The sequence below is a fragment of the Rhinolophus sinicus genome, linkage group LG02 (assembly GCF_036562045.2).
Source record: "Rhinolophus sinicus isolate RSC01 linkage group LG02, ASM3656204v1, whole genome shotgun sequence".
NCBI lineage: Eukaryota > Metazoa > Chordata > Mammalia > Chiroptera > Rhinolophidae > Rhinolophus > Rhinolophus sinicus.
The window spans coordinates 12,889,948-12,915,832 of record NC_133752.1 but is presented as its reverse complement, the minus strand read 5'-3'; the positions used below and the strand labels follow the sequence as shown (position 1 = coordinate 12,915,832).

The window sequence follows — 25,885 nt, the reverse complement described above, 5'->3', positions numbered from 1 at the left end:
TTAAAGTATTAAAAAAACTCAAATTATAAGATATTTAAAGAAGCATTATTTTATTGTTTTTAAGTTCACAAAGCTTGTACGCTCTGAAACATAGTACTCAGACTTCTCGAAGTGAATTATTTTAATTAATAGATTAGGATACTTTGCTGTCTACTAATCCATGTTTTTATCAGTAAATACTTATAGCAAAACTGTGTGAAGGAGGTTCAAAACTTTCATTTTCTAAGTATGTTTCAACAGTAGGGTGGCGAGCTTACTTATATTGATAATTTATTTTGAGAATATATTTTATTGAAAATTATAAAGTAAACTTGAGTAGTAAAACTGCAGTCAGAAAGTCAGGGTTCAAATTATGCCTCCTTCATATAGCAGCTGAGTGATTTTGAACTAATTACTTAATCTCCCTAAATTCCAGTATTTTCCTCTCTCCGATGGGGAAATAATACTGCCCACTACAGGAATGATGTAAAAATTAAAAGAGATAATTATCAAACAAGAGATAAGAATCTATATAAAATTCTCAGCATAATGCAAACTGCTCAATACAAATTAGCTGTTGTTTTATTACTATTACTGGTAGTAGTAGTGTTGGCAGAGATTCAGTCTCAGTTGTTATAAATCTTGAACTAGCAGAGACTTCATAAGATAATGAAACCTCACCAAATTTTGACCAATGCTGACAGAAATACTGACACAGGGCATTATGAGTTTCCGTGCTTTCTATCACTCTAAAATTACATTAAGGCAGAGAAAAACTGAGTAAATCCTAAAATCTGCTAAATGCAATTACACTATATTAGTTGAGTTATGAATGTCTACACTGCTTTTCAACTGGCCTGCACCCATGCCGTGTACTATCCAATTTAGGGTATACCTTGAAATGTATGTGATTTGTTGATTTGATAACTTAGTGAACATTAAACCAAACTGCCACCATTTAGCTGAGAGTCCAGGGCCTTTCATCATCTGTTAGTGAACAAGTCTCAGCTTGACTGTTTCCTGGAGGCCCTGGGACAGATCCAGCCCTTCTCCCAGTGCGACTCTGCTCCTGCACTTCTGCCCACACATAGCACTGTCCTCACACTTGTCTAAATAGCTGGTGTAGCATACCTGCACCGCTGAACTTTTCACTGCCACCCTCCCCCTGAGTCCTTGGAGCCACTGCTCCATCCAATATGGTAGCCACTACCCACATGTGGCTATTTACATGTCAAGTTGAATAAAATTTAAAATTCACTTCCTCGGCTGCATCTGACAAATTCTAAGTGCTCAACAACATGGGGTGGCTGGCTACCATACCAGACATTACAGATACAGAGCATTTCTATCATTGTAGTAAGTTCTAACAGGCGGTACTGATCCAGACCAATTTTTCCTCAAACACATGTCTATTCACACTACACTAAATACTAGAAGATACTATAATCATTAATAAAAAAAAGAAAGGTAAAATCAGTTAGATAAATCTTGAGTTAAACTGACATTTATGTATGTATATATGCATGTATGCATGTACCCGTTAGAATAATGAGAACATTTAATAAATTAATGTGAACTAGAATGCTCTAAGAATTTAATATAAGTATGTCACTTTTCTCACATTTGTGTTATCATGACATTTTAATTTTTTTTCAAAAAAATCTCCAGGGAACTCTAAACTTTAAGAAATATAGATAAGTACTGGCATTTTTCAAAGTGGAGTACGTGTATCCTTGGGCACAGAGAAGCGTAATAGAATCAATTTGTAGTTTCTCGACTTCCCCACACAATCTTTCTAAAACCATTCCGTCCAACAACATGACTAAGTTTTTAGGCTAGTTTCTCCTTCTCTTTGACAATCGTACCAGTTTACAAAGAATGGTGTACTTCCCAGGCCAGCACCAGGAATTTCACCGTGAGGCACAGACTCAAGGAAACATCTGGGGTCACAAAATAACACTTTAAAACACTGGATATTTGCAAAGGACTCTTGCAATCAATGTGTATAATCCCAGAGGGGCACTTCCAATAAAATTCTATTTTCAAGTTTTAATAAAAATCTTAAAATATGGATAAATAATTATGCTGTCACAATCAATGGTGTCCCAATCAATGGCTTGAGTATTAGTGGAAATAATACAGTTCAAAGAAAAATTTAAAAACTCTCAGGTTGTTGGTGGCAGGAAACGAAAAACATGTCAACTTATATATATGTATTTTGTAACAAAGAATGATACATTTCTCTGAGGTACTGGAAATGGAAAATCAAGGAGGAAAACCAGCATTCAAGGAAAAAGAACACTGTAAAATATTAAGGAGGATCTTGTTTTTGCCTCTTTTACAATTAGATGTTTTATTTAGATTCCACAAGATATATTTAACAGAATAATGGAAGAGTTTTGCTTTAAAATGTCAAACTTTCCAATGCACTGCAAATGACATATTTTACAACCATTGATAGCCATGGAAAAAATCATTAGATGCCAAGTTAAAAATGTTTGGAGTGGATATAATTTTTGAAAATTCCTTCTTTAATCAATAAATCTTGGAAAGTCTGACATAAATTTTTGTTGGTGTTTTGAAAGGTTCTAATAATAAAATTAGCTGTTAACCTATATTGGATGCTTCCTGTGTGTAAGGTAGGTGTTTTACATCTATTAATTCAACTAATCTTTTTATTTCCAACTTTATTGAGGAATAATTGACAAATACAATGGTGCATATTTAAAGTATACAATGTGATGATTAGATAGACACATATACTGTGTAATGATAGCCAAGATAATTAACACATCTATTATCTCACAGTTAACTTTTGTGTGTGTGTGGTGAAAATGCTTAAGAGCTACTCTTCGCAACTTTCAAGTATACAACACCACGTTATTAACTATAGTCACCATGCTGTACATTCCATCTTTGGAACTTATTCTTCCTATAACTGAACGTTTGAACCCTCTAACCTATAGCTCCCCATTTTCCCTTTCCCCCAGCCCCTAGTAACCATCATTCTAATCTTTATTTCTATAAAATTGCCTTTAAAATTTTTTTTTTAGATTGCACATATGATAACTCATCTAATTTTAACAAAAACCTTTTAGGTATATACTATCATTGTCTCTGCTTACATATGAGGAAACTGAGGCACAGACTGGCTAAGCTATAAAACTGAAGTTACATAACTATTGAAAAGGGAGTCTGGTCTTTAGCTCAGCGTAAATCAGGCCAGGCTTCAGAGCTCATACTGTGATGCACTGTATAATAATATTACCTACTTAGACAGGTTTTTCCTACCTAAATGTTCAAATGTTGAAAGTTTATTTTTTCAGTGAGGTCTGCAAGCCTTGGAAGGCAAGACCATATCATAAATTTCCCTGTGCTCCACTGTATCTAGGATTTAGTTTTATCCATAAAACATGTTTAATAAACATTTGCTGATTATATATTTAGAGTTTCTAACAATTTTTCTCCTCCATCTAATAATTATGAGTAGAAAATTATGAGTTGAAAATCTACAGATTAAGAATAATAGTAACCTTCTATCTCATTTGTGGTAAGGATGCTAAATCGACATACTTGACTAGTAAACGTGGGAAGATAGACCAAACAAGTTTAACAGTAGTTACCTCTAGGTGTTATGATTAAGGATAACAATTTGAGTTCTTGCAAAAATAAAATGTTTCTTATGGTTTACATTTTCCTATTCTTTAGATTTTCTATGATGGGCATCTATTACACGTGTAAAAAGAGAAGAAAATATTTGTTACTAAGACACTATTTTGAATTCACAAGTACATGAAACAGAGGGGAAAGAAAGGATACAAACAAGGAAGAAAGACCCACACTGACACAGGAAGATGGTAGCACAAGAGGCAAGTCGGAAGGTTTGGCCTGACACTCAGGAGGGCTCATTTCTCCTTACCTGGCATCAGGAAGCCACAGGGCCCTGGCAACCCCGGGAGCAGGGCACACGTTCAGACAAAGCAGAAGCAAAATATTTTCACTCGTTAGACACTATGAGAAGAATTTCCAGAAATTGTGTACTCTTCATTTCTTCATGTGTTTTAAAGAAAACTTACTCATTTCCAACAGCCTATTTCTGTGATTTATTTGAAAAGCCTAATTCATTCCCTGGGCTCCTCAGTAACTGCTTTGTCTTGTCCAAGCATAAGTGGAAACAATAATTAGTTACTGGGGCTTTTCAGCTCTACCTTTAAAGTCCAGTGGCAAAAGGTTTCCTTTTTCTTTCGAAATTAACACAGCAAATTCTTATTTACAGAAATACCAATGATTAAAAAATCTTACCTTCACAAGTAAATTTTTTGGAGGGAGTTGTGAGTAACAGTTTATCTGCCATTTCTCCAGGCCCAGCACAGCGAGCAATTCCTGGTTCTTTATATTCCGACTTTACCCAGTCAGACAACCACTGCATGTTACAGTCGCAGTAAAGAGGGTTGGCGCCAATTGCTCTGGAAAACACCACCACAGAAGCATATACACATATACACACAAGCATGGGAGGATTGTTATTTCCTAAGGCAACATAACTCAAAGTGATGCTCACTAGAAAATCCCTATAGATTTACTAACAAAAACAATTTAGAAGAAATTGGAGACATTGGAATTCCCCATTTTTTTGAACTATGGGCAACTGAGATTTAGTGAATTTTCATGAGTGTTAACAATTACCTGACATTTAGACGGTCTCCTAGTGTTTGCAGAGACAGATTTACATTGGGTATAAGCACACTCTAAGGGCAGACGAACATGGCCTTCATTCACCATTTATTTCACGAGAACCCAATCACTATGCTAGGTTCTGGGGACCCAAATATGAATAACACCTCATTTTTAACTCCAAAGAACTCCTTCTGCAAAGATGATTAATAGGTACTCATACATGCAAATAATTTAAATGAGAAGTGACCCAGTAGAAGTATTTACAAGATGACTGTGAACAAAGGGTAACTTTTCTGGGGGACTGGTGGTTAAGAATGTCTAAGTTTTTCTATAGTTAGATTCAAGTAGGTGGAGGTAATGTCTCAGGGCAAGGGAACAGGAAGTACAAAGGCACAAAAACAAGAAAGGGCATGAAATATAAAGATGCAAAAAGTTAGTTCACCAGAGCTGACTTAGATCATTATTGGATGTCTGTCCCTTTAAAAAGTGTTTCATTTTAGAACTTTGGTTCCTACTCATATAAGCAGTAGTAGCAACAGGAAAAGTAATCAAGATAATAGCTAATGTTGCACGATTACAATATGCAGAAATTGTGCTAAGCCATTCACATGAATTACCTCATTTTATCCAAAATAACAACTCTCTGAGATCAATATTATTAATAACCCATTGTACAGATTAATAAACGGAGCCAAAGAAGTTAATTAATGGGTTTGTATAATTGCCAAGTTTAGGCACAAGAGATACGTAAAATGGCATTTAAAAACTGGTTCATTCTGATTTACAATTAACTTCATATTAGTAATGTTTAGAGATCTACAGTCTAAGCAAAATTAATCTTACTCTTTTATTAGAAAACCCCCCAAAATATGCTTGTAAAACCCTAATACTTTAGTAGTTTATCCAAGAATTGGAGGGTAGTAAATGTTATGCTCAAATAGGTGCCAGATTCAAACTCTTCTTCCAAAAGAAAAATGAACAAAGTGAGGTTCTTGAGTCATAGGATTTCATCTTTACTGACATTTGTTAACGTCCTTACTATGACGTCAGGGGACTCAGTGTCAAAAGTGAATAGAACAGAGCCCTTTATAATCTAGGGAGTAAAAGACAAATGCATCAATGAAATACATGGCAGAATAGAACACCTGACAGTGACGATTCAAACTGCTCTCACTGTTAGTGGGGGGAGGGGGAATTCGCATAAAGGAAAGTTCTCCTTAGTTAAAGCAATACCGTTCCTGTGCAGCCTTCTCGGATCCATCGCCCTAACACTAGCAGACAGACGACCACTTCCTTTATGCTGCATTCTCTGCCAGACTGTACCACAGTCTGGCGCCCCTTAGATATTGGTTTTAATTAACATTGTATCTCAGGCAAATGACATCCCTGGAGTTCTTAGAGGAGGGTCCCTGACTTTGACTTTGAGGTAGGTGCTGGGGCTCAAATATGAAAACATGGAGGTCTTGCCTCCTGGGACCGAATCACTCCGTGGCAGAAACATTAACTGTAAGCATCAAATAGGCAGATGGACAAAATTCTACATTGATAACACAGCCCCCTTAAGCGAATTCAGATGTAACATGATTGACTATTGCGGTGGCTCCTAACCACTGCCCATCCCCCTTTCTCAGTTTCCTAACCAGCTAACATTCTTGGGGTTTGGTAGGTTTTGTAGGGGAAGGCAAAGCCAAGAGATAATATGGCAGGCAACCTCTTCAGGCGAACTAAGAGCCAACTGACATTGATATTTAAGCAGAAGCAGATACCTGCCACCAGCTGACACCAAATTCAGCCTGATCAAAGGCGGCTTTGGATTCAAGGACTGTTCCCTGTACTCCAATAATGGCACAATGGAATTTGACCCAGCTGAGTCTTTTGGACCCCATTTATCACATATTTTAAAATCATTTTATTGTACTTCCAGAAAATCTGGAGATGCAAACAGGCTGCTATGACAGGGAACACAAAGGAAAAACATTCCATCCAATATGAGGGTTTGGCTGTTTTTCTCTACCACACTATGAAGTCCTGAGCCCTGTCTAATTTACTTTTTCATGGTGCTATCATCAATGCTGAGTTTATTTATTAACTAAATAAGTGAATCCAGTTTGAGCAAATCAGGGTAGACTTCATGGCAGAGTTAATACTTGGGATGTGACTTAGAAGAGCGGGGCTTGGGCAGACTGAATTGAAGGAGAGTCCATATTCCAGAATCAGAGAACAGCAAGAAAAAAGGAAGTTGAGGAAGCCTTATTTGTGAGAAAACACACTTTTGGCTAAGCACAGAGAACTCATTTAATGGGGAAGAAGGGCCAGAAGAATAAATTAAGGCTATCATGTGGAGGCCACCATATCTATACTGAAAACATTTACATTATCTTTAAGTGGAACAAATCACATCTTATGATGTGACAATAAAAGCGAGGGCAGAGGACTGTGTGTTTCAAACTCACTCGCCAGGGACAGTTTGATGCTAAATCCACATCACACACTAGGTACTCACAAGTGTGATAACGCAGAGAGATCATTGAAAGCACCTTCAGGCACAGTAGAAATGTCATTTCCATGTAAAGAACTAAAAGCAAGAAAAAGCAAAATTAAAATTCCCATAATTCAGAGAGCTCAGAAAAATTCCCATGCATATATAAAACTTCAGTTTATAATAAGCGTTTTAAATTAGTGCAGGCACGATGGTCTATTCAATAAATAGTCTTGGTACAACTGGGTATCTATTTTGAAAAGCAAAAAGTTAATTCCCACAACACATTATATGCATAAAATCAATTCTAGATTGAAGAGTTAAATGGAAAAATAAAACTAAAATCTATTAAAAGAAAATATAGAAGAGCTCCTTTCTATAAATGTGGGGCAGGGAAGGCTTTCAAAACCACTTTATAAAACTTAGAAATCATAATGAAAAGTAGTGACACATTTTTGACAACGTAAGACATATTCATATCATAAAAGATTAAATACAAAGAACAGCATGTGAAATATTTGCAACACACATAAGATACAAGGAATAATTCCTTTGTGATAATACCTGCAAACTTAGTCAAGTAGTAGATGCATAAAGATATGTATGCTAATGATAAAAAGACTAATTACCCAATCAAAAATGGGAAATGATATGATCAGGCCCAAAGAGCAAGCACAAAACTGCTCAATAAACAAACGAAATACACGCCAATGCTCTAGTAATTGGAATTGCCAATTAAAACAGAAATGGAAAATAATTCCATTTATCATATGACAACATGAAAGGATTATTAATATTCAATATTTGCAAGAGTGATTAAAAACAGGTACTCTCTTAAATAGTGGGTAGAAAAAGTAAATAGACAAAATCTTATTTGAAGGACAAGTTAATGGCTATTTTTGGTACTCTCTGAATATATCTGATAGCAACTTCCCACTGCAAATCGCTGCTGAATGCTAGCACATTTGTACCATGATGTGTAGAATGTTCTTTAGAGTGCTGTACAGAACAACAAAAATTTGAAAGTAAAACAAATGATAGTAAAGATGTGGCAAAGCAAGAACAAATGCTCTTCATGGTGTTTAAAAGTTCTTTGGCCGGGGACATACATATATCATCAAAGAAAAGAAACAAATACATATACAGGAGGGCTAGGAGAGGGCATCAAAGTGTTTAACGGTAAATTCTGGGGGAGGATGTTGGGATTTAAGATTATGTTTTATTTCATATACTTGAAAATCCGTATATTATATAATCTGTAAAGAAATTTAAATTTCCTACAGTTCTTTCAAAATTAATTGAATCTATATAAAACATACATCTAAATATTATATATTATCAAATAAACGACAGCAACAAGCATTGCAGAAGAGATCATTATATTGCCTAAATGAAAGCTGTTGAACAATTATACAGTAAGATATGATTTCCCTATTTCCAAATTTGTAGTAAGCCCTAATGTATATATCCGAAAACACCTAAGAATCAACAAAGCAGTTGAATCATTAAATACACCACCCAAAACTTGATCCCTGAGAAAAAAGGTATTTTGTTGAATGTTAGATGCTTACAGTAGTCGAAGAGACTTCAATCCATCGAAGGTTCGAGGAGGGATACATCTCAGACGGTTGTAACTAAGAATTCTGAAAGCACACATAAGCCAATTTGTTTTACTCAGGTATCCCCAAAAATGGACAAATGTCATTTAAAAAATAAAGTGGTTAAGGCAAGGGTTATTTTATCATCTTATAAATTGAGAACATTGGCACATATTAGTTTAAAAAAAACTCTATTTGTGTTGTTTCACTATGACAACAGATTTATTTTCTAAACACAGTCCAGAATGTTTCCTATCCTCACTGGATGCTGACTTATGAACGTTTTGTTTGTTTGTTTTTTCCTCTCAAGAAGTATTTACATTCTTTGAGGGCAGAGATGCCCTCTGTCTTGTTTACAAAGAATGTCCAGTGCCTAGAAGATGCATCTTGTCCAGTGAGTTAATCAGAACTCAGTACCACACTTTCATACTCACAAGGTAAGCAGCTGGGTCATGTTGCTGAAACTCTGGTTAGAAAGGGTGCTTATTCGGTTGTTACTTAAGTCTCTAAAAGAGAGAAAGAGAGAAAGGGACCCTACTGTTACCGCAGAAATTGCAATATGAGTGAATCATAGAAAGACAAGGTCTTTTTGTTCACAGTCATAGCAGCATTGTCTGCACTCAGCTTTTATCCGAAAATAACAAAACATTGGGTAACCCCCTGGGGTAGGTTGTAATGTTGTTCATAATCATTCATATCCTGCTCTGTTCAAATTAGAAGTGACCCTACACCTTGTTTTGGCCAGTGAAGTGTGGGAATAGAAGATTTAGAGCGAACTCACTATTTCCATATCCCTCTCCTCTCTTATCTGAAAGGCTTGTGATGCTCCTCAGAGCCTGAACCTGTTGCCTGGTCCCAGAGCAATGACAAGTGGAGGCCATTTACAACAGACATATTTTGTGGGTGAGAAATAAACCTTTGTTGTGGAAAATTCCATTGGTTATACATACTGTATCTTCATTGATACACATGCTCACTAATACACAGTCGCATTTGATAACTGAAAGAATTCCTCATTTAGTTACATACTATGCCATAATTTAAAACAATGCCATAATGAAAAACTTTGCCCTTTGGCAGTCATTAGCACATAGTAGGTCCTTAGTAAACACCTGTTTAATGAATGATAAGTAAATGAGAGAGATGTGGAATTTTACCAATCTTAAATGACTATTTATAAGTGTATTATGGGTTGTAATTTATATTGAATGACCTGATCTTAATTTTACTGTATATATAATCTATGTGATATATAGAAAATAATGGTATCATATATATTATAAATTATATATTATAAATATATATATATAATGGAATATAATAATATATACCATATAATGACATATAGTATATATAATACATTATACATAATTTTTACATTTTGCTTTGGAAAAAAATTAGTAAATATATGCATATACACGCATATATATGACAATGTGACACACAGTGAATATGCATCTATTCACTAATTTTTTTTCTAAAGCAAAATGCCAAATACATAAATAACAGATTCATGAATAAATGAAAGATTATGGGTCATAATTTATGTTCATTTATGCGTGTGAATTTACATTCACTAATTTTTCTGGAACAAAATATATGAATCAATAAATACAAGATTCAGAAAAGCTGATTATCCATTTCTTTATTAAAGTACCAAAATACCAGTAAAATGGACCAAAAGAATTATGGAAATGGGAGAAATGTAATAAAACTTTAAAAACCCATCTTAACTGCTGAGGAACTATACCTAAATTTTAAAACTAATGCCAAATATATATATATAAATAAAGTTAAACTTGTCTACAGTTGTATACGACACATTGGCAAAATCATTTGTGGATATACAAATACTAATTTTTTTCATTTCCAAATTGGTTTTAAATAATCACATGCTGTCCCTCAAATTCTGCCAAAGTGACTCTTTGGAAATTGCAGCAATTTAATGGTTAAATAACTAGCAACTTCTTTTTGCTATTAAATAAATAACTAGAGGCAAAACAAGACAGAGGATATTCTCTTTTTTTCTTAATTTAATCGTTTGTCATTTAAACAGCCCTATATACTTTCTACAAAGTGTTTGGTTTGCCCATACTTTTAAGGAAAATTGAAAACGACCGAAGTCATTTTAACTAACCTCTACCTGCCTAGGGTCAAGTCTGCATCTAGAAATGTAACATTTTCTGCTTTCTAGGTTTCTGGAATTCACTAATTAGAAAGAAACCTCCTTATTATAGGAATACTAGAAATCTGCCTCCTAAGCCAGCCGTATTTACTCTAAAATAAGATAGATTTAAATTAAAAATAAAGTATTTCCCTTTATATTTGCTATTGTTGCTATATTTTGTTTCGTGAAAAGCTTTACCAATTACCAACAAGGTTACTGCAAGTGTGACATTATATATACTAGGAGTATATATTTAAAAAATTGTGCCCATAACTAGATCAAAATGTTTGTATGTTTAAATATAATTTTGAATTTAAAACTTAAAATTGATATGAAAAATTGTTTACATACATTAATAATCATAAAAAAGAGGTATTTTAGGAAGACATCAAACCAAACCAAAAAAAATTCAATGTTTTGAAATTTATACTCAGAATGTCAACATCTTTATCAATTTACTTAAATTGACAAAGTAAATATGGATTTTATAAAGTGATTTTTAATACTGAAATCCCATACCTTAATTCATAACTTATATGAGAACTGACTCTAACAAGCTAGATTTATAATATATTTTCAGTAAAATTATTACCATCCACCATCTTTTGCTTAAAGTTAAGAATAAAAACATTGTTTTCCATCTTCCCTTGGCCTGTCATAAAATAGCCCACATTCATTATCAATAGAAGCTTAGGATTTACTGCATTTTTGCAGTACAATTCTCTGATGCATACTCTTACCTGTGTCTGTACTTTGTACAGAGGAAGACCTTTCTCTAAGGTCTGACAGACACACAATGAAGATGGAGCTAGTGCTCCAGAACGACGTGGGCAAGGAGGGGAGCATCTAACTGCAAATGATTTATACCATCTGAAAGGTTCACTGAATCTTCCACCCCTTGCTCTCCCCATTTTCATGAAGCAGAGTAAGAAGTCAAAGACGGAAACATTGGATACATTACTTACATCAGTGTTAAATGTTTGTAGTTAGAGAGTTCCTTAGGAACCAGTGTGAATTGGTTCCCATCCAGATACCTAAAAACAGGGAAACAATACGATCTTTTATAAAGTTAAGAGAACCATATCGTAAAATAGTTGAACAATATTTCATTCTTAATTGAGGCTAGGAAGCATTTACAACAAATGTATTTTATGGGTGGGAAACAAACAATTTTGACTATAAGGTGGCATGTTCTGAGTTAGGATTGCTGGATACGAGAGAAAAAAAAAAAAATCGCACTTGTCCAATCCAGTAGAATTCTTCTGTGGATGACTTAGGCTAAATTATAAAACTAAGGAGAGACTGGTAAGTCCAGTTCTTTGTGGTTTATCTAAGAATGAAGGCATGTATCCAACCATTTTTATATGAGCGAGAAGGCTCATTCAATCAACCACATTTTTAGTCAAAGTCCAGTTGGCTTCTGTTTATGTGGCGACAACACCATGAAAGGTGTTCACTCCTGGCAGAACCTGCTACTGAGGGCAAGACCACTCTTCATTGCCTTAGTATATACCGATATACTTCGTACACAGCAATGGGTGCTTTAAAGGAGATATTTGGGAATTTAAACATCACTAGATTTCAGTTAGTAATACCTTAAAAGTCATTTTACCACTGTATTTATCTACTTGGTGATATTAATTTTAGGAGGTTTCATAGAAAATCACAAGATTTATCAAGAGCATAAATATAGCACCTATATGTAAAAGTTATAATCAAATAACCATGTGTAAGAAAATTTTCCCTTTCTGATTAGAATCAGCAAAATAATCAGAAAATAGATAGGCTTTGGGTAATTGGCAAGAAAAGAAGGCAATGTGATACTTAGAGTTATATCCATGATGTCACAGAAAGAAAATAAAATTCCATCTCCCCGCCAAGGCTGTTCTTTCCCAGAATACAGATGGTGAGAGGTAAAAAGGTCTTCCAGTAACTTGGGTTATCTGGCCATCTTGCGCCCACAATCAGTTCTGGGACACTGGGCACTGACACTCCCCCCCCCCCCCCCCCCGCCCAATGTTGTCAACCACAGATCTAGGGCTGAGATTAGTATTTTCGCTTAACACAAGAGCTGAGAAATTGCCTAAGATAACAATCTCTTTCAACTATTTCAAAATGAAAACAGTTACATCAAAGTCACAAATTATCAAAATATGTAATAAACATTTGATAAGACTCATGCCTACTCAAATTTTCTGACTTTGTATCTCCATTCCACTCCCTCCTTTCTTTTCTCTAGCTAATTCTTTATTGGTACCACGAGAGGGCAGCATGATCCCATATACCTCAGCACTCTTTTTTTATTTCAGAAAATGTCTTAACAGAAAGCTAAAAAGATTCAGAATGTGTGCTATATGGATGTTTACATTAAAACAACCTAAGAGGGAAATTATATGGAGCTGATTAAAAATAATAGATACCACTTGTTGAAAACTGTCCACATACAAAATACATACTTATTTTTGCCAAATTCTTTAATAATTTAATATAATAAGCACATGACATTTTTCTAATCTATGCGTATATGTTACTGTAGAGAGGGACCCTGCTGACGTGGTGTGATCCTAAGAAGCAGCTCCCTGGGAGGTAAAACTAGAATTCACAAGAGATGAGTTATTTTCCTCATCTCTGTAACCCATTTTCTTTAGAAAAAAAAAGAAAGACTTACTTTTAAAAAATGTGTAGGGAAATAAATTGAAGACTATCTGAGAGGAGAAACACATAGATTATATAGACAGGACATGAATAAAACAGGTTGTCAGATGTAGTTTAGTAAGGACATTGATGACTGTTTAAAATGATTTGATGGGAATCAGATAAAAAAACTAAGGCATGGGCCAGTTAAAATGGTAGGGGTTTCCCACGAAAGATGACGTTAAGTGTTATGTAGAGGGTCCTGTGCTCGGAGAAGCTCCAAGGATCAATGCTTTGCATCCAGAATACTCTACAGGCATGTATTATAGCTTCCCAACATTAGATGGAGGGTAATCTTCGGGAATAAATACACATTAAAGTAAGAATTAAGTATCTAATTACACACACGCACATGCCAAGCAGTGCTTATGGTTAATTAACAACTGTGACTGGTAGCAAGCGAGAGAAACTGAACACTTTACAACAACTCAAAGCTAAGAGGGATCTTCTGTGTACATGTGCCAGGGTCCCACCTTTTTTGTCTAAACGCTCAATTCAAGACCAAACTAGGATTCATAGAACAGCACATTGTTTGAAAACAAGTTCTTTGATAACTGAAGTAGCATCTTCTTAAACCTCATTAAGTGTGTTCCATGTGTTCCAAAAGTTTATTAAAGCTGCTCATTTGGAACACTCATACATATTTGCATGAATTAGATTTAGACTTAAATCGTGTTTTTTTTTTAATTGGGGAGTATTAGGGAACAGTGTGTTTCCCCAGGGCCCATCAGCTCCAAGTCATTGTCCCTCAATCTAGCTGTGGAGGGTGCAGCTCAGCTTCAAGTCCAGTCGCCGTTTTCAATCTTTAGCTGCAGGGAGCGCAGCCCACCATCCCATGCGGGAACTGAACCTACAACCTTGTTGTTGAGAGCGCGCGCTCTAACCAACTGAGCCATCCGGCCACCCATGGACTTAAATAGTTTTTGATCTATGATTTCACACAGACAAAAATAAATGATGCAAAGTGACTCAAACGCACATCAAGCATTTACACGTGGTATATTCCCATACAGATAATGGATGGAATAGAGCATGCATTATTATTTAAGCAGCTTATTCTCTGATTTCTTCCATTCCACATATATAGCATGAAACAACTAAGGAAGTGTGGGGGGTGCTTAGTATCTAGATATATGTATAATGGCCATGTAATTTGCAGTTAAATATCAGTTATGAAAATGTTAGGGATAATTGGTCCCACACCTTTTACCATCTATAGGACTTTGGTTCAAGTCCAAAGGGCAGTATCTTTTTAAGGGTAAGGATTGTGTCAGCTTCTTCTACCTCCCAGATATCTATGTACCCCATAAGGTGCGATATTCTTCCAGGACATGGTAGTAAAGAATAACTAACCATATTGAATATCCCAGATACTGTAGATAAACTAAACATACAGCATTTCCCAAGGTGCATTTGATGGGACATTTATCTTGCAAGATACTCCATGAGAAAAGGGCTATACGCACAAATAAACATGGGAGCTACCTTATATTTTACCACCCTGTCTTGGCGCTTCACAGTGCACCTTAGTATAATAAAGGCACTGAGAAATCCTGCAGCGAGAAAGAGAAACACACACAACCAGCATTTCCAAGGGTATCTGAACTAGCTTTTATATTATTTGTTTAGGTTTATGTGATACTAATTAAGGGCCCATCGGATGCAACTGGCAAACAGGACTAAAAAGTTTTGTTTTGTGTCCATTTCCCTTGGTGTGTGCAATATTAATTGTTCAGAAAAGGGAAAAATAAAATAAAACAAAAAACAAGTTTTACTTACAATTCAGTGACATCTCTTGGAATTGCTTTGGGCAAGACCTTCAAGCCCTTGTTGCTACATCGAACCACTGTATCCAAGCAGGTACATTCCGTAGGACAGCGAGAGAGTGGGGAACAACTATTGTCATCATTTCCTAAATTCCCAAAACAAATACAGGAAAACCCAGGCTTGTGGCTTTGAAGATGTTAGAAGCGATTCTACGCCTTTAAATTAAAGTAACAAGCACACATCTTGAATCAGATAATCACTGACACACAGGACATTAAGTTTCTGCAAATTGATACCATGTGGGTTATATAGCAGACTGCATAGGGCAGAATTCCAGAAAATAATCTCCAATTTGTGTTATTAATACCATTATAATAGTTCTTTTCTTTATTAAGTTATTTATACAAGTTATAATCATTTTAATTAGGATATATAAATGTAAAATGAATTATGGAGAAATTGTAAGGAGACAGACATGAGGAGACATAAAGATTAATTAAAAGTGTTTAGCAAAAATTGTACGGGTCTCTCATTTTAAAATATAGGGCTCAAATGAGCATTCCATTTACTGGCAATAATAATAGAACCTGCTTTACCTACCTTATAGGGCTACTATGAGAATCAAACGTAATGATACATAGAGGGCATTACAATGTGAAAATTATTGTTTTTGTTAGATTTGCTAGAATTTCAGTTTTAGAAGTCAGTTGCTTTTCACATTTGGAAATGGTAGTTACTGAAAGAGATACTCAAGATAATGAAGAAACGTTAAAATGAAGTTATAAAAATAGTATCGACCCCATGTTGGAAACTGGGAATTCTAAAATATTCAGAAACAGCAAGTAGACTTGGATATGAAAGTGTAGTCTGAGAAAGTAAGTGTCCTATTGTTAAAACATAACAAAAGGAAACAACAAAACAGAGCAAAAGATGCACAATAACTATCTTTGGACTGATATGCTGTTGAGTCATGGTGTCAGTATCGGAACAGTCACTGGGACGCCTGGTGACCAAAGATTTGGCAAAGCCTCCTTACCATCATCACACGTGAAGTCTTGGATGGCAACATCCTGGATGGGGATTTCTTTAAGGAAGTACGGTTTCTGACATCGAGGATTCCCGGTTACAATTCTTTTCTTCCTCAGCCATTCTCCCAACCAAGCCAGGTAGCAGTTACAGTTAAAAGGATTGGCCAACAGGTTTCTAAGCGCCGCATGCAAACAATGCAGAGTTGAGTTCAGGGTTCCATTTTCCTATTTCTCAAAACCCTATGCTACATTTCCCCACACTATTTCTGCTGGAATGGCTCCTACTTATTTTTTGTATTTTGTATTTCTACCCCCTCCCACACACACACACCCTATTAACATTCAATCACACACAACATGTGAGATGCACTTTTTTGGGGGCTAAAATATTTATTTGTGAAACTTACAAAATAACAACACTTTCATATAAGAATTCTTCAGATGATTTCATGTGAAAAATAAAGTGAAGGTAGCAATTTCAGGTTTATGCAGTGGATCCTGAGAGATATCTCATTGAGAGATAATTTAAACTTGTCCCCGATCTGACTTGCTGTCAGACTTCCCTACACCGATAATGCAATAAGTTAATATAAAGATGAAGGCTGATTACCTTATATTATTGAGTTTAACCTGACAACAGCTACTTCATTAATTTGTCATTTCAAGATTTCCATCTCTTATTTGCTCCAGAGAATAGGTTTCCCATCTAAACTGACAGCTGAGTTGATTAAATGCCAGTTATAAAAATGAATTTACTTCTACAAATCTCCATACTTTTGGCATCTCACCACTTCAGCACAAACCTATCGACAATCCCATTATTTATAAACATGCCAACTTTAATATGCACAAATTAGTCACTCCATGTAAAACGTCACATTTTATGTGGAAAGAGGATTAAGTACTTTATTGATGGATGGATGCTTCCCTCAAATTATTTCTTCACTGACTGGAGCTATGTTGAACACGTTTTGTTTTGTTTTCGTTTTTTTCTAACTACCTTTTAAGTTAGATTAGTATATTTAGATACCACCAACCATTAGCAGGAAATCAAATCAGTTATACGATTTATCATTCCAAACACTGCTTTTTAGATACTGACACATAAGAGGCCTGAAATACAGTGTTTGGAGAGAGGTTTTGTGGTTTTTTTTTGACATTTTCTGAGTACTGTCTACAGAGCTACAAATATTTTTTATTCTCAAACTGTCTACATAAAATATCCTCCTGGACAGAGTCAACCTATTTCTCCAATATTTCCTTAATATCACAGTAAATGCCCTCTAGTGAACAGCTTTTATTATTGGTGTGGTCATCTTAACTCAGCTCCTGTCACCGTGAATGATCTTTTTGAACACACTGTGCTGGCAACAACCTCATCAACTCTGTTTTTATGGTATTTATACTGCAAAGACTCCAGTGTGAGAACACTGGGGGAAATCGGTACCATTTCTTTTATTTGCAGCATAATCAAGTTATAATAAGATTAAAATTGATAAATTAAGCCACAGCATGTTATGATGAAAAATAATTGACTGAAAAAATACTGTGATTTTTGTTAAATTTTAATGTATGATTGTAGGTAATATTTTTTTAAAAAATTAAAATAAATTCAACATGAACAAAGTTATCTTTTAAAAAAATGTCTAAATTCTTGGTCACATTTTTATGAAATGCCTAATAATACATGAAGCTAATAAAAATAATACAGTGGCTTAAGTAATACACAAATGAAGACTATTTTTCATACTTACAGAGTAGATAAAGAATGGAGAGTATCAAATGCTCCTGGCGCGATTGTAGTGATTTGATTATCATATAAAGAAAGCAAGCGCACAGAACTGAGTCCTATGAAGCTGTCATTCCCTACACAGCTTATGCGATTACTTCTCAACATCCTGAGGGGGGGAAAGAGAGAACATTGTTATAGAGATAAAGCATCAGGCAATCAATTTTACCTATCTCAGGACCAAAATAACCCCTCTTTGCAAATGTGTAGCATTCGATACTGTTTTCTGAATGTTCTCTTGTCATTAGGAATCTCCGTGGCTATGCACTGAGAACCTCATGCAAAATACAATGCTTAGAGCTGTCAAGGATTGCACTCAGTTACAAAAAGCATGGTGAGCCTCCCCATGGACTTACAACCCCATCTGATGCGGGTAGAATGTTTTCCTTTGATGTTATAATTGTGTTTGCATGATTACATAATGTCCTAATTCAACTACAGCTCTCTAAGTCCTTGAAGCCCTGTGATTTGCGTATGCACTGTAGTATTACATTGGAGGTGGAACAGGAAGGAGGCAGAAAAGAATCAATAACCACAGCACATGAAGAACTGAGGGCATCTCGGGGACTTATATGCCAAGTCAATGTCAACATCAGCTGGGGGAGTCAAACTTGATTGAGCATCCACAAAGCTTGCACAAATTATTTTATTTATGAAAACGATTTCATGTTTTAAGTTCAGAATTTAAAAAGAGGCAACAGTTAACAGATCCCAGTTGTTCACAGTGAAGTTTAAATGGGCTTCTCTTGAAAAAATTCTAACAATTTCTTTTTTTTTAAGTCATTGCCATTCACAGGATTAACACTGTGGTCATTTCATCATCACTGATAAAGTTTAGGTGCAGTTCTCGATTTTTGTGTGAACTCTATTTTGGGGGCTTAGAAAAGGAACAAAAAGCTTTTAAAAAATCCCATATCAAAATGAATCTCATTCAAAATTGTTGAAAAGTTAGTTTTCCTTAATTTTTCCAAACATGAGTTGATCATCCTATTAGAAGATTACAGGAAGTAAAAATGGGAGGCAACAAGAAAGTGTTCTTTTAAAAATCCAGACTGTATTATGATAAATAAGAAATAGCAACTTTTTTATTCTGCTGTCACAGATAAGAAGGATGGATGATGCCCTCTTACTAAGATGTCATTTTATGTCAGAGAACAAATGCACAACAGGAAAGTATTTCTATCAGCGCTATTCTTTGACATAAATAATAAAGAGCACTCGGTCTTAATCATGCTGGAGTCACAGGCCCCTGTGAGAAGTTGAAGAAAGCTTTGCTTTCTGTCACTAGAAAAATCCATAAGCACAATATATGAGGTGAGATCAAACAATATGGTGAATGTTAAAAAAAAAAAAATTACAGTAAAAGACACATTGCTATTAATCCCGTTCAAAATACTCCCCCTCACTTTGAACACACTTATCCCAACGTTCTTGCCACTTTCTGAAGCAGCTCTGGAAGTCCTCTTCGGTGAGTGTCTTTAGTTGTGTTACCGTGGCTGCCTTGATGTCCTGAATCATTTTGACTTTGGGGAAGAGTCAGAAGTCACAGGTGCCAGATCTGGTGAATAAGGTGGATGAAGACACACTGTAGTGTTTTTATTTGACAGAAATTGCTGTACCAGAAGTGATGTGTGACACGGAGCATTATCATGATGGGAGATGGTATAACGCACACTTTAAAACACACCTTCTCTCAAACATTGCTCACATTCGACTGACTACACTGAACAAGTGGAAACTTGTCACACACTGTTACTAAGGTTTGATGCACCGCTTCCCGAATTGAAGATCCCTGCTTTTCCCTTGGATGGCACTCGGCAGCAGCATTCACGTAGGTTTTGATCACAGTGGGATCTGTGTCACACTTCGCTTCTGATACAGCAATTTCTGTCAAATAAAAATATTACAATCCACCTGATTCACTGGATCTGGCACCATGTGACTTCTAGCTCTGCCCCAAAGTCAAAATGACCAAGAAAGGCAAATGTTTTGAATCGATGCAGGACATCGAGGCAACCACAACAGGGCAACTAAAGACACTCACCAAAAAGGAATTACAGAACTGTTTCAGAAAGTGGCAAGAACGATGGAATAAGTGTGTTTGAAAGGAGGGGAATTAATGACAATGTATCTTTTACTTTAACAATTTTTTAAATTTGATCATTCTCTGGATTTTTCGATCATACCTCATATACTACATTCCACCTGCAATCAGCGATTCAAAGACTCACTGAAATATGTACGTATATGTACAGAGGTTTACTAGTCCCAAAGGGTGAAGAAGTCTAGGGGTAATGGGGTGTGTTTTGTAAAAATCTTTATAGCTCCAAGCTGAATGATACCACTTAGAGGAACAGATTTGTCCAGATAAACCTACTTTAGGCTTTCGACTAACCCAAGCTTGGCTCTAAATGCCCATTATGTTTGTTGTGGCACTATGGGATTAAATAGAGAGCCAGTGGGTGTCTGTCTCAAGTGCCAAAACATCAGAGGCACAGAAACATTGCTAGACGTGTAAGGAGGAGAAAGATGAATTTAGAGAACTTGTCTCAGGGAGAGTCCTGTGAATGGAAATAGTCAGTCAGAAGAAATACTTTGATAAATTCTTTGGAGTGGGGTTAGGAACTGAACTGTGTCCTAAAACTCAAACGTTGAAGCCCTAACTCCCAATATGACTGTAGTTGGAAACAGGGCTTTTAGGGAAGGAATTAAGAGCAACGGCGTCCTATAGGTGGAGCGCTAATCTGATAGGACTGGTGTCCCTATAAGAAGGGGAAGGGACACCAGAGCTCTCTCTATCTCTCTCTCTCTCTCTTTCCTCTCCCCCTCCCTCTCTCTCTCTCCAGGCACACAGAGGAAAGGCCATGTGAGGGTACAGTAGAGAAGTGGCCATCTACAAGCCAAGGAGAGAGCCCTCACCAGAAAGCAACCCTCTCAGCACCTAGATCTTGGACTTCTATCCTGCAGAACTGTGAGAAAGCAAATTTCTATTGTTTAAGATATCCAGTCTGTGGGGTCTTGTTATGGCAGCCCATGGTGGACTAATACAGCTAGTTACAGGCTCCCCACTCCACTCCCTGCCCCTCCTACTTCCCATTCAAGGAGAAGCTTCCAGGAACAAGTAGTCCCTCAACTACTGTCTAAGAAGGGGGCTTCTGCTTGTTGCAGGATTTTTGTTTTGCTGAGTTGCCTGAGATAGCTTGAGCGGGGGAGGGAGATACGGGGGTAGGAGGCGATGCGGCCATCCTTTCTGCCTTCTTTCTATACACTGCTCAGTATCTCCTCCATAGAAAGGCTGAAGGAGTATTTAAATCACATTTTGAAGGGGCTCCAAGTTAGCCCGTGAGGGGTCAGCGGGTGGTAGGCTGGTCCTGCTGGATGGCTAGGATCCAAGCTATCCCTCAAAGAACACACTTCTTCCATGTGCAGACTAGGTTTAGCAGGCTTTGAATTTGGCGTGCCATTAACATACCCCTACAGGCTGGGGGGATGCCCTCTCCCTTTGCATCTGATAAAGAACAGGCCATGGACTTCCTCGGCTCTCAGTCCTCCTGGTTGTGGCTCTGAGGGCTGTGGGAGAGGGTGAGGGTTTAGGGCAGACAGTGGAGCTCGGGTCTCTCTCCACTGCCGTCACCAAGGGCTGCTTTTTGGTGACAGTGTCTTTCATGTCTTCCAAAGGCTTCAGAATTTGGTTTGTGTCTTCCAATTTTTAGGTCACCACATTTCTCAAACTTAATTATATACTTTAGAGATAATGAAAACTACATACGTGGTCTGTAGAAAATTCAAGTAACTCAAAATGTTATCTTTACTTGTCAATCCAATCCCATCCTCCTTGGCCAACAACCTTCTGGAAACATATAGAATTTGTTTTTCCCAGCTTCACTCTCCCTGAGATAATAGACATACCTCTTAGCATGTTTACTTTGAAATAGGTATTGAAAGTTCTCCCAACAGTCAGTCTCTCTCTTTTACACTAAGACCTCGCAGGGCCAGACAGAGATGGTTTCCAGATTAAGCTCTTAAGAGTTCTTCTGCCACACAGGTTGAGTTGAGGTAGACTCTGAAGCTAGAGACCTTGGGGCAAGATTGAGTCTTAGATGGAGGTGTGTGAGGAAAAGAAAAGAGGATGCTCATTCTGAAGCAGAACAGAGGAGCCAGATCTGTACAAGCATGGAACAGAGTTGATCTTTTTTGTTGAATCTGCAGCCAGGGGAGACGCTTTGATCTTTTGCAAGCAACATACTGGCATCAGGGGTATTAGAGTGAGAGGCTGTCTGCATCCACAAAATGTGTGTGTGTGTGTGAAAGAGAAAGAGAGAGCGAGAGCGAGAGCGAGAGCGAGAGAGAGAGAGAGAGAGAGAGAGAGAGAGAGAGAATGATGGCTGGGGAATGAGGAAGAGTAGGATCTGTATCCTCTCTCCAGGACTGTAATGACTCATGAACTACAATTCTGTGGCAGAAGAATTACCACACAAATAAGAACACTTACAAAGTTTTGAGGCTTTCCAGTCCCTTGAACATCTTATGTTGCACATTTTCCAAGCGATTACTCGTGAGAAGTATTTCATTTACACCAGATGCTCCTTCAAAAGCTCCCTCTTCAATGTCTGTGATCTTATTGTTGCTGAAGTTTCTAAATAAAAATCATTGAAACAAAGATTTTAAACAATGTCTTTCCAGCAATAAGGGCACTGAGACAACATATTTAATCATTTTCTTCTACCGAACAAAATCTTCCACAATCTGCATGCTCTTCTCTGCTCAGAAGTCTCAGGGTTCTGAAGAGACACCATGATTCCATCAAGCCAAAATAATAACAATACTAAAGGCTAATGTTTATGGTGAAAAACGCCAGCCTGGTCATTGTCAAAGCGATCTGAAAGGGACCCCTGAGTACAAAATTCTTGAGGTCAGGTACTAGTTGCATGAACGTTTGTTTACCCCAAAACTGAATAAGAAACTTTTTAAAGAAATACTTCTAATTAAAACTGTAGAATTAACTAAGGAGAAAAGAAGCCAGCTGGGTAGAGTAGAAGGATGGACTAAAATGTGTTAGCATTCACATAGCCTCAGAAATGTATTTGAATATGAGTTTGTTCTCGGTTAAACTTCTCATGTATCAAAACAGCCAACTTAACTATCAGTATTTTGTATGATGTGAAATACTGCAATGTTAGCCTAGAGGGCAAGGACATCCAGTTGAGGTTTCACCTTTCTATACATTCTATCTTTCTTCCTCTCACTGCTCATTTCAAGACTAGGGATACCCACTGAACGAGGATCATTTCTACGTTATCATTTTATTCTTCTCAGAGCATTGCACATCATAGCTGCTCAATAAATATGTATTGAATTGAAAGGCATTTTATAGCTACAAATCAAGAGCAGTTAGTGTCAGTGGGGAAAAAAAAGACAATTAAGCAATTAGAAAGTCTGGGGGGCAGTATAAGATGGGGGTCGGGCACGGAAGCAGTTTCAGTCTTCTCTCCCTGCTATGGTCTGTCTGACTGTGGGCCACTTACATATATAAAATCACAGATGTCATAGAAGAATGCTGCTTTCCTACTTCTGATGCCTCTTCCTGTGTGGAGGGCGCCTCACTGGCCTTACATGCTTGGCCTCTGTCCTGGTGGGGGGTAGAGCACTATCTTGATTATTGTTTACTGTCTTGATTATTGTTGAAACTGCTGAGCTTACAAACATATTTTAAAATATGAGTTGTGGACAAGCTGTAACACAGATGACCTATCGAGCCAGTTTAGCAATCATTAATTTTGACTATCTCCTAATGAAAGTTTAATGAAGCAAAAAGTCAAATAGTTGACATGAATGGGCTGAAAGAGAAATAACAGCTTGGTTTGCCGAATTGTAAAGGAAGTTAGAAAACATTACTGCACCCATCTCTAATGTGCTTACATGGTGGATTCCTGCTGTGGCCATGTAACAGAGCAGCTGTCTGAGTTAAACATCAGATACTAGGTTTCTGCTATGGAAATGTGGTTGGCCTCATTTGAAGATACAGAAAAAAGCCAACTACTGGGCTTCCTCTCAGAGATTACCCTAAATTTATGCCACAGGTAGTCATTGTATGGAAATTTCTCTGGATATTTTATATTTTGCAATTTCCAAAAAAATCTAAATAAAACTGCAAAGGGATGGGGAAAACAACAAAACACCACAGAAATTTTAAAAAGATGGCTAATGCACGGCTTACATTTTACGTAATTGAGGAAGTTTCTTGAAGATTCCTGTAGCTTCCAACACCGTGAATTCATTATTATTGAGTCGCCTAGGGAAAAAAGAAACAGAAAAATTTGATTACTAAGAGTCAGGAAGGGATTAAATTTTATTTCTCATACAGACTTATAACATTATTTAATGATTATCCTGTAGGACACATATCACAGATTTGTGTAAAGTATAGTTGTCCCTCAATATCCGTGGGGAATCGGTTCCAGGAACCCCTCAGATACCAAAATTTGTGGGTGCTCACTTCCTTAAATAAAATGGCATAATACGAGGTATGATCACAAAATACAGTGAATGTTTCAATTTAAAAAAATGTATTATAGTAAAAGACACATTGCCATTAATCCCCTTTAAAATACTCGCCCTCACTTCAAACACACTTATCCCATTGTTCTTGCCACTTTCTGAAGCAGTTCTGGAAGGAAGTCCTCTTTTGTAAGTGTGTTTAATTCCTCCTCCATCATGACAATGCTCTGTGTCACACATTGCTTCTGGTATATGGCAATTTCTGTCAAATAAAAACATTACAGTGTGTCCCCATCCACCCTATTCACTGGGTCTGGCACCATGCGACTTCCGGCTGCCCCCAAAGTCAAAATGACCATGAAAGGTACATGTTTTGAATCGATTCAGGACATCGAGGTAACCATGACAATGCAAGTAAAGACACTTACGAAAAAGGACTTCCAGAACTGCTTCAGGAAGTGGAAAGAATGATGGGATAAGTGTGTTTGAAGTGAGGGGGAGTACTTTGACGGAGATTAACGGCAATGTGTCTTTTGCTGTAATACATTTTTAAAATTTAAACATTCACCGTATTTTTTGATCACACGTCGTATTTGCATATAACCTACACACATCTTCCCCCACACTTCAAATCATCCTTAGATTACTTTTAATACCAATGCAATGAAAATGCTATGTAAATAGTTGTTATAATGTATTGTTTAGGCAATTAGGAGAAGAAAAGACGTCTGCACATGTTCTGTACATGGGCAGCCATTGTAGGTCTGAAAACATGGGGCATATCAGGAACAATATTAACTTTTTTTTTTTTACCATTTTTCAACCTGAGGTTGTTAGAACTCACGGATGTGGAACCTAAGGATACGGAGGGCCAAATGTACAGAACTGTTTTCCCATTTCATTCAAATCTTAATGATCAAAATAAAATATATTAAAAGGCACACAGTAAAGAAAATCAATAATTAAATATCAAAACCAGCTCTCATTCAGTCAGCTACAGAACCAAGTCTCTGAAACTTTTATGCTCACTATGCCCCTCCCCCAGAAAGCATTTTAGACCATTTTTTTCTAATCACTTGCTCCACAATGTTTTTTTTATTGACAGCTTTACTGATATACACTTATACGCCAGTGAAGCTCTCCGTTTTAAATTGTAGAATTCAGTGTATTTCAGCATATTCACAAAATTGTGCACTCACCATTGCTACC

At 36.6% G+C, this 25,885-nt stretch overlaps 1 protein-coding gene across 6 annotated transcripts in view; it reads right to left on the bottom strand.

Moving 5' to 3' along the window:
• Positions 1-25,885, bottom strand: part of SLIT2 (slit guidance ligand 2) — a 331,277-nt gene that overhangs the window by 54,643 nt on the left and 250,749 nt on the right. For all 6 annotated transcript variants that reach the window (XM_074321764.1, XM_019743900.2, XM_074321767.1 and 3 more), the window contains 10 exons: positions 24,396-24,470; positions 22,671-22,814; positions 18,144-18,287; positions 16,398-16,564; positions 15,374-15,506; positions 11,866-11,934; positions 9,168-9,239; positions 8,707-8,778; positions 7,160-7,231; positions 4,282-4,445 (listed from right to left, as the gene is read on the bottom strand). In XM_074321764.1, the coding sequence (XP_074177865.1) occupies positions 4,282-4,445; positions 7,160-7,231; positions 8,707-8,778; positions 9,168-9,239; positions 11,866-11,934; positions 15,374-15,506; positions 16,398-16,564; positions 18,144-18,287; positions 22,671-22,814; positions 24,396-24,470 (1,112 nt within the window). The remainder of the gene's footprint in view (positions 1-4,281; positions 4,446-7,159; positions 7,232-8,706; positions 8,779-9,167; positions 9,240-11,865; positions 11,935-15,373; positions 15,507-16,397; positions 16,565-18,143; positions 18,288-22,670; positions 22,815-24,395; positions 24,471-25,885) is intronic.